The following is a 12,744-nucleotide window of genomic DNA, read 5'->3' as shown; positions in this document are numbered from 1 at the left end:
ACTTCCAACCTAGGAAGCCTCGCTGCTAAAAGTTCCTATCTCTACAACTTAAGTATTCAACAATCAACCCAACCATGGAACCAGATCAAGACGGAAACACCCCAACCACAGAACCCATCCGCTTCCGCGCCGGCAAAAAAAGAAAAGCGTACCGCCAACGACCTACCGAAGAAGAAGAGGCCCATGACGTAGCGACCGTGATCCCAGCTCCGTCCGTCCTGCCAGGCGCGTCAAAGCTTGAGGATGGCGAGCCTGGACGAGACGCCAACGCCGACGCAGAAAAACTACTAAGAGAACTCGAAGGGGAGGACGACAATGGTGATGATGGCGACGATCGAATGGATGAGGAATCAGCAGTGGCGGCTGCGTTGCGCCTCCGCAATGCGCGCCGGGCAGCTCGTCGAGGAGGCGTGGGCTTCCGCTCAGAAGGACGAAACCAAGACGACGAAGACGCAGACGCAGAGCAGCACGCGCTGGTTCTCCGAGACGCAGATAAAGATGCCGCGCATGATCGTATCGTCGGCGGCATTACCAACCGCTTCATGCACCAGACCGGTCTCCTCACCATCCTCGACGACAAACACATGTACGCCAAAACCACCAGAAGACCTTCAAGACCCTTTCTCTCTCATTCCCTTCTACATGTCCTCTTTTATAGAGCGCCAAGCTAATCATTCAGGAATGAATACATAGAATCCCGCCTCGCTAGCCGCTCCGCCGACCCCCACGGCACATCTCCCTCATCACAGCCCGCATCCCAGTCCGCGACGACGAACCAAGGCCTCGCCGGCGACCCTAACCACCAGGATAAGTGGCGCGACCAGCCCACCCGCCACGGCAAACTCGTCGAGGTCGACATGGCGAACCTCGACAATGGCGCAAGGAACGACAACGGTAGCGACAGCTACAAGCGCCGCCGCGTCGAAACGGACGGCGCACCAAAACCGCCTCCTCGCCGTGGCCGTAACCGCCGCAATAGCCAGGACATTGCGCGCGATGCCCTCGTCGAGCAACTCCTCCACGAAAATCGCCGTGAGTTCTCTCCCCTCTAAAACCCCCCTTTGTCGTACAGCAACCCTTTACTAAAATACCACATCGCAGTCGACGTCTACAACGTCCCCTCTTCATCAAGAGCAGCAGCTTCCTCCGCACCTGGCGCGGATCCTTCCGCCGACGACCGCCTCGCCGAAGAGTTCCGGCAGCAGTACTACGATGAGCAGGCCATGCGCCGTAAGAAGAAGCGTCCCGTGCAACAGCAGAAGCAGCAGCAGCAGCAGTCAGGCGATGTTCTCAAGGGCCCCAAACTTGGTGGCAGCAGGAACATGAGAGCAGCCGTAAGAGACAAATTGCTGCAACAGGAGAAGGAGAAGAAGGGCAGGTAATTCTCGCCATGCTCTCTTGTCGCGAGATAACATGACTATCCCGTCAAGTAAGAGCTCTGGAGGACTCTACAACCTCATAATATCAGCATTACAAAAAGAAATTGAAACTTAGCGTGTATATTCAAGGAGAGAAAAAGTCACTAGCAGAGCAGTGTCAATCCATAAAATGGCATAATCATTCATTGACTGTCTTAGAACCCAGTCCCTACCTAACCATAAAAGACCTATTCATGACCCAAACCCAATAGATTGAAATCCTAACGTCATAAAAAAACGTGCAACTGTGCCAGCCAGGTTACCCAACAGAACCCTTATCTGATCCCATATAATAACGCCGCAGCACTTGGAACCCAATATATCCAAAAACGAATGAAGCCATAACCAAACAAGAAAGGAAAAGAAACAAACCAGTTGAAAGTCCCATACAAGGGTCTGAATTGGGTCTTTTTTTTACCCGAAAAAAAAGGGGCGGCCGAGGCAATTGCTCCTAGGCGGGAAAGGAAATAGACCTGTATCATGTTTCCCGATGCGCCTGCCAGTGGCCTCTGTATAGTGGCGCCAAAGATGCAAATAAAAGACTGATGCGTATAAAAAAAAAGAAGAAGAAGAAAAACCCAGTGTTACCCATAAAACAGAAAAGAAAGCAAGAAGAAGAAGAATCAATCATCTAATGTCAAGCTGAAAGGGCTTGTACCGACCACCGATTGTCGCGCAGCGAGGGCACTTCCTACGTGCTCCATGCTCAGACATGAGCACTTCAACGCACGACGAGCACAGGCCGCATATGCACTCCGTACAGGCATATGAATTCTTAAGCAGGGATATGCCGTGGCAGGCGGCACAGTATATCTGGATATTCTGTGAGTTGTAGCTCGGTGATGAGTCTGACAGCCCGCGAGATCCAATGTGGAAGTTATCCCCGCTTTCGCCGCTCTCAACGGATGGGAAAGGCTCAATCACATCCTGGTTGTATGAGGGTGGCGTTAAGGCCTGTTGCAGAGGAGAAGCTTGATAGTTGTTGCTGGCAGACTGGAATTGGTGGTGGCTAAATGGAGGCAGCGATGCTCTGTGAATTGAGACTGGCGATTGAGGCATCTTTTAAAAGACAAAGTTAGCAACATACGTCTCCCTAATAAACGCATTATCTGCGTTACTCACCGGTGTGCGGTCCTCGTCAATATCTCCTGCTGCAGACGCGGCCTGGTCCGCGGCATCAATCAAGTCTTCCCATCGTTTGCCGTAATCTGCCCACGGCTCGGCAGAGAGAGCCTTGCGGTCATGGCCACTCCTGTATCGCTCTTCGTTCTGGATACGTCTCAGCCAATCAGAGCCACGTGAAGGCTTCTTCCTATGCTGGGATTCTCGGCTTTTCTTTGATATAGACTGCTTGCGAGGCCGGCTTAGTCCCAAGGGCCGTTGGAGCGGAGGCAAAGTTGACGATCGCCCAGGTGGTGAAGCTGCCAAGAGGGAAGGCAGAATTTCGCGAGGCCTGTTGGAATACGGGTCACTTGTGATGTTGCTGAGATTCAGAGGCGGCAGCTCAATGGATTTTCTAGGTCTCCGGCGGCCATCTAAATCGGAATAATATCCCTAGAGTGATGAAAAGCGCATCGTTAGCAGCTATAGCAGAGCACCGTGGGGAAGCTCCCGTTATCAGCGCTATCATCGTGAGATAATAGATAAGATATTCATCCCATCTATTTATCGATAGGCAGCGGGGTACACTCGGAAGCCATTCTTCACTTACACCATCCATCTCTAGCTCTCTCTCAGACTTGACGCCATGGAGCTCGGCCAAAACAGCCGCTGCGCTGGCCGTTCCCAGGATGGAGCTGGTCCCAGGCAGTTTCTCGTCGCCGGGCCGCGGAGTGCCGGGATTGCTGGATTCGTCTCTGTAAAACGAATGGCGATCATGAAAGCCTTTGGAACCAATCGTTAGTCAGTGATTTTAACAAGAGATTGCGGTGGGAAAGGGGAGCTTGGACGCACTTTGAGTGGCTGAGGGTGTTCCTTCATTCTGGCGGCGATCCTGAGGCGGGGTGCTGATCATAAGCAGAAAGCTTTCTTCGGTCGCTGGAAGCTTGGATATGTAGTGCTCCGGGTGTGCACGGCGGATGTGCTCTTGCATAGATCGATATCTCTTTTCCTATAATTGGAACGTCGTGTTAGAGGTCTGTGCTACGGTTCATAGTGCCATTGAGAGCTTCCAGTGCGGCTGGTGGTGGCGGAGGCTGAACTCCGAGTGCTTGCATGCATGCATGCGAGCGTGTATGACAATAGAGCCTTTCTGGCGGTGCCAGCGTAGGATCGGTCAAAGGGCAGAAGCAAGGCAGAATTGAAACTCAAGGGAGAAAAGGGCTGAGGGAGAGGGAGAGGGAAGCGGATAGCTGCAGGAAGAGAGGGAAGTGGTCCCGGGGTAGGGCAGCCAGTACTCACGCCGATGCATCGTTTCCGACAGCTTGAGCCATCTTGGTTTCGGAGCGGACAGACAACCTCGTTGTTGGAGTCTGTGATGGAAAAGGACGAGGTGAGGGACGAGCGTGGCGGCATCTTGAATCCAAGTAAATAAGATAGGAACTCTCTTCGGAGGCAATGGTGCCGTAAAGTAAGAAACCAAATCTAGGCAGATTGCTCAATCGAGCCGATGAATAAAACAATCAACAAAAGTCGTCTAATTCGAGGGCGGCGATCGCGAGCACGACGTATTGAAGCTCGATTCGCCGCCTAGCTGCTGGTTTCCTCGGCTCAGATTGCGTGTGAGTCTGGATAGACGGATAGTACGAAGCACCAAAAAGGGAAGAAATTGAGCTTCAGAATATGCGTAGCGGCCAAAGCTGGTTTTAAGTGTGCTCTCGGCTTAACCCGCCGAGTAAAAGTTGCGTCGACGACGCTGCAAGATGCAGGGAGTAAAAAGTAACTTGCGACTTGGCTCTAGTTGCGAGTCTGAAGCTTTTCCTTGGCCAAATCGTCCAAATGTATATAATTGTAGGTATGCGGCTATGCAGGTCAAGTGGGTTTTCCGGAAACGACAAACTGAGCGGCACGGCCGAGGTCCAGAAACAGATGGCCGAGAAGGTATAGCGATGCGTATCGGGATAGAGAAATAGCTTTAAGCTGAGTAGAAAGGTATAGCGGGATTGATTGTATTTAATAAGAGGCAAATGTGATGTAGAATGGTAAGGAAAAAGTATGAGAGAGAAGAGAGAAGAGAGGATAAGATGTAAGAGGTGGGTACGACGAGGGCAAAAGTATAAGGCAGATGAAGGTACTACAGGTGGATTCGGGTAGATAAGAAGAAAGACAATATAAAGGTAAAGCAATGTAAGAGGAAAAGGCTGAGCAGAAGCTCAAGTCCGTGGAAAGCTCGCAGATTTCTCTGCCAGCGTCAATGTGTGGGAGAGAAATGGGGAGGGGAGAGTTTGGATCGTAAAAGTACAGTGTAGGGGATTAGAAAATAGCAGCCGGACCAGCACTGGAGACGAGAGCTATCCTAAGTAAGTAGCTTGGCCTGGCCGCAGCACTCCATGTTACAGTGGCGGCGCTCAGATGGATTCGGCTCTGCTCACGGGGACTGGCTGCGGATGGCATCGCCCGGACCCAGGAAAGGCAAAAAGAAAAATTGGAAAATTATGAGAGAAGAGCCGGACAGAGGCTCCATGTATGCAGTACTTCGTCCGAGCTGACGGCAAGAAGGGCACAACCGCTGCAAGTGACCAAGCACGCACGTACTGTATACCCAGGACCTTCAGCAGCACGCACAAAAGAGCGTCACTGGGGCGCTCGGCTTGCTTGACCAAAGTACAGTGTACACGCCCTGGGGCCGCTGGAGAGCTCTTGAGTTATAGTCCCTTGTCCAAGCACCAGCACAAGCACGAGTAGGGCACCCCGGGAGAGGGGGAGTGAGCGAGAGGCAGGGCGTGAGGAATGTGTGTGGGCAAAAGCGTGCTTCTGACATTCGTCTCAATGCACAAGTATGGAGTCTGGTAGCAGGTACCTAGGCCCGCTCCCCATCGTCTCTGTGTGCGCATGCAGCAGAAGGTCCCTTGTGATCTGCTAGAGGTTTCTGCTTCAAACCCGGACGAGGTGGCGAGCCAATGGGGAGCTTGGGGTTAAGCTCTGGCGCCCCCCTGCTAGAATCAAGAAGAGAAGAGGCTCCACTGGGAGCTTTCTGTTTTCCCTCTTTCTCTCTCTTCGCTTCTCTCTCTTGTCTTCATCTTCCTGTTGCTCTTGGTACTCCGTAACAACAGCACAGTACTCCGGAGGAGCTGTAATAATGCCTCGTACAGGTTCCCCGTCGCTGGTTTATACTTCGTACTGTACACAAACGGGTTCGTTTTTGCGCTGGTAAAAAGTTGTTGGTACCACAACCCTAAGGGACTAACCCCAGGTCCTGGTTGGTAGAAGCAGGTACATTCTCACTTTTGCCCACCGTCCGGTGCCGTTTTCTCACAAGCGTCAAATCTCGTGGCAAATCATGGCATCTCGCAACTGCAATGACTCGGCATTGGCGGGGCGGCATCGCGCAACGCAATGCTGCAGTCTGTCTGCAGATTCGAGCAGGCAATGTTGCTGGCTGAGGTTTCGAGCTGACTGGTCGTTTGAGTGGGGGCTGTCTGTTCTCTGTTCGCGAACCAGGGGAGCTCTTTATCAGCTTGCTGAGCTCCAGTGGCCATTGATACATCCGCTTAAGTGCAATACGGGGTCTGCCATGCCATCCGCCCTTGGGGCAGCCAGTGCCGTGAGGCGCGGTTGGCGGCTTGCTGGCGGAGCTCCGAGCCCAAGCTGAGAAGGACAAAAATGCCATTATTTGACTTTTAGTTTGAAGTATTGGCTCGCTTTTTCCCGCTTGTCTCGGGTTGTTGGACTTTGCTTCTCGTATGAGCATCTCCGTATCCAAAGCCAAGTTATCCCTCATCATGACATGCTCATGCCCTTGTGCCAAGCTACTGCCTATCCTTCCTAGTCAGGCAAGCAGATAGGACGATAAGCAGCGGTCGAAGCAGGGAAGAAAAAAGGACCGCCTTGGTCCGGCATACATGCAAGAAGGCCTGCTACAGTATCCATACTGTACGGAGCAGGCCTGGCCGAAGACGTGCGTACTGAAGAAGAAAAAGAAGAGGGAAGAAAGGCCGTCTCCCGCCAAATGCAAGCCGCTTCTGGGTCTGAGGTCTGGCACCGGCGGGTCCGTAGGCGTCATCTAAGCCGTTCTCCCACTTCCAATTGTCTTGCAAAGAGCTAAGCTTGCGCTTGGCGCCTGTAGCTTCGCCGTCACACTCGAACTGAAGTTGCTCCCTCGCAGACGCATCGTAACAAGTTTCACAGGGTCGGGCTGGCCGGGCTGGCGTCTGAACCGTGGCTCGAACGTGGTTAGCGAAGGCACCTGAGTAACAGCCGTGCTGAATCGGTCGGTGTGCGGCGCTGCGAGTCAACGAGGGCCATACAGCTAGTGTTGGCTCGGTGGCGGCAGCGTGTGGGCAGAGGAAGAGGAAAAAATTTGTTCGGTCGCGAGACAAGTATCTGCTACCTGGGCGAGTACCTCTGGCAACTGCAACAACGGGAGCCAGACAGCGGCATGCCTTTCTGGCGCAGGTATCGTATCCTTGAAGCGCCACTGCGCCGTCATCAACCTAACAGGGCGACTGACATCACTGGTGTGCCAGGGTCCGAGTGGTCTGCACACCATGAAACTGACGTGCAGCCGACTGGGTCGGAGACGGGGATCGGAGAGGGCCCTTTTTGGGTCTTGCCAGGCAAAGCGAGTCGTGAAGGAGCTTGTACGAAGTAGACGAGATTTGAGTCTGCCGGAGAAGCGAAGCAAAAGACGGAGATGGGCTTGCCGGGAGAGGTAGTTGTACGAGGCAGACAAGCAGCGTGGTGATGGGAAGCTGGAGGTTGCAGCGACATGATCGGTGTGCTTGACCGAGCCTGTCCATGCTCACGTTCCACGGCATAGCCCCTCCGGACACGAGCTATTTGGTGATTTTGAAGACATGCATGCATACTGACCTGAGGTTGAGTTGACCTTTTTCCAGAACTCGGACTGCACAACTAGCAGCATTAGCTGATGTCAATACCTCCTCCCTGCTTAACCTGTCCCCCATCGATGTTATTGCAGCACAAGTCACATATCAATAGCGGAAGAGCATGTGCCTTGTAGTAATAGTTACTAACCTTGGTGCTCTAGAGCTCCAGCTGATACTGTACACACAGGTTCAGCGCGCGCCGGAGCACAATAGCAGCACAATAGTTGCAACAGCGTCTCTCTCTCGTCAGCCCATCCATCCCAGCAAGGGACGCTTGTGCCAGCTGCTTGCCAATCACAGCCGCCAGATGGCCTCTGCTTTGTGCGCATTATACAGGTACATGGGATGAGATGGGATGGATGAGTGAGTCCCATGCTTCTTCTTCTTCGCTGAATCAAAGGCGGTGACCCCGCGCCATGCTATTCCCAGCGGTACCAGCTACCTACCGGCCGTAGCTCAGCCAGTCACAGCCGGCCACCGGCCGCTCTCAAGGGTCCTCCCCCAGCTCCTGCAACTGCTACACTTTGACTCCTGCACCCACCTAGGTACAGTAGACACACACACACACACACACACCCATAGCTCTTGCTCTGGTACTGACTGGCTGTGTGCTTGCTTGCTCTTGCCTCAGCTCCCAATTCATTCCGTCGGTACTCGTACTCGGCTGCTTTTACTTTGGGTAAGAAGTTGCGATGTGCTCTTGTCATCTGCTGTCAACTACACCTTAACAACCTGTGCATGCCCGGTACCCTCCATGTTCTGAATACATCATGCCTTGGAAATATTATCTGTAAAGGAACGCCTTCTCTCAAGCCCCGGGCAAGGCAAGTTGGCCCTAGTACCGAGTGACTACCGACTAGCACCTACCTAGTAATAGCAGGTAGCAGGTACTGCTACCAGTAGAGTCTCTGGACCTTCCATGCTACTGCAACTGCAACCGCAGGGTGCTTTGGCTTCCCTCGGAAGGAAGGCGGGACTTACGCACACGCACTGTGACGCTGCAGTCTGCACTTGCTGCACCTTTGCGCTCCTCCACGTCCCCACCCGGCTGCACTGGCACTGCACTTGCCCGCGCTATGCTAATGGGGCCCTCCGCGCCTATTGTGCCTGGAGTCCCGTGCGGAAGTACTCTTTAGCGTTCATCAATGCCCACTGGCCACAATACAAAGGCGCGATGTGCCACTTTCGATACATTGATACCTGTCACTTTTTTTTTTTAATCCAATCTATTTCCCACTTGGATCCATTCATTCATTCGGCCGTTACATTGCGCTTTCGGTACCTTTTCCTTACCTCAGCATTTGGCCGGTAAAAGCAAGACGCCTCCGATGTGGCAGCCGGTTTTTGCTTCGTGGGTGGAATTTTTGGTCCGTTTTGCCCTGAATGGCCTGGGTCTTTCTATTGTGAACTACTGGACCTGCTAATTAGAATAGTGGATGGAGATGGACCAAGAGGATCTGAAGCTTCACGCAACACCACTATGATGGTATTATCGACTGCTTTTGTTGGATGATTTGATATGACTGACTACTCCGTACCTCGGAGTAATACATCTCGACATAGCTCCAGTAAAATCAAGGGTTCGACTCAAGCTGGGTTTAGCATGATTTGGTCCGCTCCGTAGTTTGAACTCGGACTCCGTACGGAGTGGGCACGGCTTATATAGAACGGAACGATTTTGGCCACGCAAAAAAGACTCCATCCCTGACCCTCATCCGGAGCTCCAGAATTGGGAAAAGATGCTACGGACTTGACTCAGCCAACATGCCAGCCGTCAATTGGGCCGTTTTATCCGCCGTATGTACCGCAGTCTTGGCTGTCCGATGATAGGAATGTTGTTCCTTGACTCGACTCTTGTTGTGAGACATTACCAGCTACTGACATGTAAGAACCATCTCCCTTTGATAAGTTGCACTCAAGGCTGGAACCGTCTTGTTCGATCACTATAACTCAGTTTGATGTTTTCAGTAGCTGAAGAGCATTCCTCATCCTAATGATGTTTTAGCCGTGATTGTTTTGCCAGGTAGGTATGAATAAGTCACAACATGTCGTGAGATCAGGATATCGTGAACCTCGTAGAGCTTGAGACCTCCAATCCGCTTCTTCACTTTCGTGAGCCTTGCCATCATGGCATTGAACATATCCAAAGTATGCTCAGCAGATTCATTCCTCCTAACATTCACCCCCGTAGAAGGCAGCATCCGCGACCCCTTCTACATCCTCCTCGACCCCGTCCTCGAAGAACCAGCAACCAACAACCTCCTCCATCATCCTCACACCAAACAACACATCCCCTCGATAAGCCACATCCCAACACCACACCTCGTCATCATCAGCAAGGGCAGAATCACGCCTCCCCTCGAAGCCGCACTACGACACATCGCCCTCACAGCTACGAAAACAATCATCTTGGCTGATCCAGCAACGGCCAAGACGCTCCGCACATGGAAGAACTTTGACTTTAGCATCGTCGGCGCTCTCTCGCCGTGGCTGGATCCGCGGCTGGTGGGGGAAGATAGAGTGGCTCGTGTGCCAGTTCCTCCGTGTTATATCGGGGGTGACCGTGGCGAGGTGACGGTCTCTTTGATTCCTCAGAGGGGGTTCATGAAAGGCGCTCGCGCGGCGATAGGCATCACATATCGTCCTTCGCCGTCGAGACCATCTCCTTTTCGACGGTGTGTCACCATGCCCGTGACAACCACAACTCCTGGATCAACAATCGTATCAGCACCGCAGCCTCAACTTTTACCTTCGCTTCCAGTGCCGTCGATAGGAGACTTGACTGCCAGGCTCGTTCCTCCCACGCCTCCACTCACTCCCAAACTACCACCGCTTCCTCCGAAAGATACAGACACAGGACTACCGCTCCCTCGGTTCCCCGGCAAGACTCTTTCCGTAATCTTCTCACCGCGAGGAACATCGTACAACAGCATAAAGCCCTACGCAACTTCACATCTCGTATCTGAAGCAGCCCTCCCCCTGACCGCACTCATCCACAGCTTCGATACGGAACCTAGGCCACTGTGGGCACTTGGACGAAACAACAATTATTTCCCCATCGGACAGGAAACGGCTTTGGCTCTAGGCGCGAGAGCCTGGGTAGCAACTTGTGGCTCGGACGAAAAGACCACCGTGAGGAGCAAGCGACCCCGTACAAGGACATATCTCTGGCACGAGGTCCAAGAGATGCTGGATCGGGCAGAGGCAAGGGAGAGGAGAGCCTCTTCGAACCGGTATGCGCAAAGGAGTACGCAGATATTGGACTTGTACCAAGGTGAAGAGGTGACTCTAACGAGCGATGGCGTTTGCGAGCTGGACCCCCTATCGCAGCATCAGCGTGCAGGGCCGGATACCTTAGGGTTATTTCATAGCGTTTCAGCGTTTTGAGGATTGGAAAACACCATCTAGATCAAAAAATAATGGTAATATTGTAAATAATTCTTTATTCTCATCTGCCGCGATGGATAAATGTCTTTTGAAATACAATGCGAGGGAGAAAGCAAACAACCAAAATGGTACATGCATGCGAGATGAGACTTGTAGATGCAGATGAGACGCCCTCACATCTCCCAGGGTATCGTGCATCCATCTGCCTATCTATGCCCACCTCTTCAAACCTCCTCGATAAATGCCCAACCAGCCCTCCGTTTCCTTCTTTTTTTGAAAATCTAGTTTTTCTCAACTTTCTTATCCACGATTTGCCACTCTTTCATCCGCTTGAGTCTGAAAGAAGGGTCTCATTTCATCTGCTTCAAAATCTCGCTCAGGAAATCCTCAAAGCTCAAAGTAATGTAGCCATCCCTGTCATCATCGTATCTCTTAAACACGTCCGTCATACGCTTCAGCGAGATGCACGCCTGAACAAACAGATCAAAGCTCATGACGCCCTCGCCGCGCTTATCGTACGTACGGAACAGCAGCTCGACAAACTGCGGGCTGAGTCGGTAACGGAATGCAATGAGAGCATCGGTGAATTCAGGTAGAGAGATGTTGCCGCTGCGGTCGACGTCGAAGCGGTCGAAGAGCGTGCGCCACGAGGCGAGGAAGGACCAGAGGCCACAGAATTCCTGGAAGCCAATTGTGCCGCTGCGGTCCGAGTCGAACATGCGAATCATCATGCGGACCGTCTGGATGTCGAAGGCGGTCCAATCGCCGTTGACAAGGGCCGCTGAGAGCTCCTTTTCGGATAGGTGACCGGTTCCTAGGTTGAGGAGGCTTCACGTTAGCATCTCGTTGTTGACTCATGCACATATTCTTCGGAGAGAGGAATCGTCCTATATCTCTTTGGGTGTCAAACTCACCATCCTTATCCACAGCCCTAAACAGTGGCAGCAGCGTTGGGTCTGCACCATTCGCGTCGTTGGATGGCGAAGGCGGCGGTCGAGAGGTAGCAGCAGGGTGATGCTGCGCTGCCGGACGCTGAGCGGCGGCTACAGGAGGCGGTGATCCAAGCCCGTACGCGCCTGGGTGGGTGATTGGCGACCTGTTGTCATGTCGCTGCTGCTGATCGTATCTTGGCTGCCCTTGACCATGTCCCGCCGTATCGCGCCGCGGCGGGTGATCGTACTGTCCTTGACCACCATGTCCCGCCGTATCACGCCGCGGTGGGTGATCGTACTGGTGCTGGTTGGGGGGAGGCTGTTGGTGCTGTTGGTATTGCGGTTGCTGCTGCTGATACTGTGGCTGCTGAGGGCGATCGTATCTCTGCTGCGGAGGCGCTCCTCCATGCGGAGAGGGCGCTTGGCCTGGTTTCTGCAACGCAAACAAAGCTTGGTTAATTGCCTATCCCATGGAACATATCTTCCTCCAATCTCAGGGGGGTGGGATTCATGCAACCTACTTGGTCAGGCTCAGCAAATCTGCAGTTGGCGACGAGTTAGCGATTGACCATTTCACCAGAGGTTCTGAGAACCACGAGGAGGGGAGCAAAAGCGGCACGGCAGTCCATGACGTTTGGAGCTTCCAAGGCTGAGACATACCTGGGGAGAGCGTCTGGGTCGTAGGGCCGGTTGTACGCCATTTCTGCGAATGTACCAAAGGAGCTTCGCAGATGTGTCTGTGACGTGGCCGCCGGGTATTGATACAGAGAAAAACAACGAGGGAATTTCCGGTGTGCTCAGTCGATGCGGGTTTGTGTTGCGTCGTCAGCTCTGGAAGCTTCTTCTACCAAAGACAAGACGTCGAAAGAGCTGTTGCTTGGGGGGGTGGGGTTGAGGAGAGATAAAGCTGCTGTGTGGTTATGCAGTAAGAGGCGGTAGGTCTCTTAGTACGAAGCGCTGTAGGTAATCGGGTCGCGGGGCAGGGCCTTTTCTAGAGCAAAAAGCGCCAGGCTGGTAAAT

At 53.0% G+C, this 12,744-nt stretch overlaps 5 protein-coding genes across 5 annotated transcripts; 2 read left to right on the top strand and 3 right to left on the bottom strand.

Moving 5' to 3' along the window:
* Positions 1-23: 23 nt before the first annotated feature.
* On the top strand, positions 24-1,382 carry M431DRAFT_107460 (hypothetical protein; the record flags this gene model as incomplete). The annotated part of the gene is made up of 3 exons (XM_024911648.1): positions 24-586; positions 680-1,032; positions 1,102-1,382. The coding sequence occupies exons 1-3, from the start codon at positions 75-77 to the stop codon at positions 1,380-1,382; spliced, it is 1,146 nt and encodes a 381-aa protein (XP_024779059.1). The 5' UTR covers positions 24-74.
* A 204-nt stretch (positions 1,383-1,586) lies between these two features.
* On the bottom strand, positions 1,587-3,932 carry M431DRAFT_544790 (hypothetical protein; the record flags this gene model as incomplete). The annotated part of the gene is made up of 5 exons (XM_024921169.1): positions 1,587-2,477; positions 2,541-2,972; positions 3,130-3,302; positions 3,372-3,528; positions 3,819-3,932. 5 exons carry the CDS (start codon positions 3,930-3,932, stop codon positions 2,046-2,048), a joined length of 1,308 nt encoding a protein of 435 aa, XP_024779058.1. The 3' UTR covers positions 1,587-2,045.
* Positions 3,933-6,945: 3,013 nt separating this feature from the next.
* Positions 6,946-7,325, bottom strand: M431DRAFT_504309 (hypothetical protein). Its single transcript, XM_024918454.1, has one exon. The coding sequence runs from the start codon at positions 7,313-7,315 to the stop codon at positions 7,028-7,030; it is 288 nt and encodes a 95-aa protein (XP_024779057.1). The 5' UTR covers positions 7,316-7,325; the 3' UTR covers positions 6,946-7,027.
* Positions 7,326-9,532: 2,207 nt separating this feature from the next.
* M431DRAFT_13688 (hypothetical protein) lies at positions 9,533-10,792 on the top strand (the record flags this gene model as incomplete). Its single annotated transcript, XM_024912554.1, has 1 exon — positions 9,533-10,792. The coding sequence occupies one exon, from the start codon at positions 9,533-9,535 to the stop codon at positions 10,790-10,792; it is 1,260 nt and encodes a 419-aa protein (XP_024779056.1).
* Positions 10,793-11,142: 350 nt separating this feature from the next.
* M431DRAFT_75619 (hypothetical protein) lies at positions 11,143-12,425 on the bottom strand (the record flags this gene model as incomplete). Its single annotated transcript, XM_024922363.1, has 3 exons — positions 11,143-11,606; positions 11,707-11,835; positions 12,344-12,425. 3 exons carry the CDS (start codon positions 12,423-12,425, stop codon positions 11,143-11,145), a joined length of 675 nt encoding a protein of 224 aa, XP_024779055.1.
* Between the last annotated feature and the right edge of the window lie 319 nt (positions 12,426-12,744).

The sequence above is a fragment of the Trichoderma harzianum genome (assembly GCF_003025095.1).
Source record: "Trichoderma harzianum CBS 226.95 unplaced genomic scaffold M431scaffold_2, whole genome shotgun sequence".
NCBI classification, from domain to species: domain Eukaryota; kingdom Fungi; phylum Ascomycota; class Sordariomycetes; order Hypocreales; family Hypocreaceae; genus Trichoderma; species Trichoderma harzianum.
Note: the sequence above shows the minus strand (reverse complement) of the source record. Positions and strands in the feature narration are given on the sequence as shown.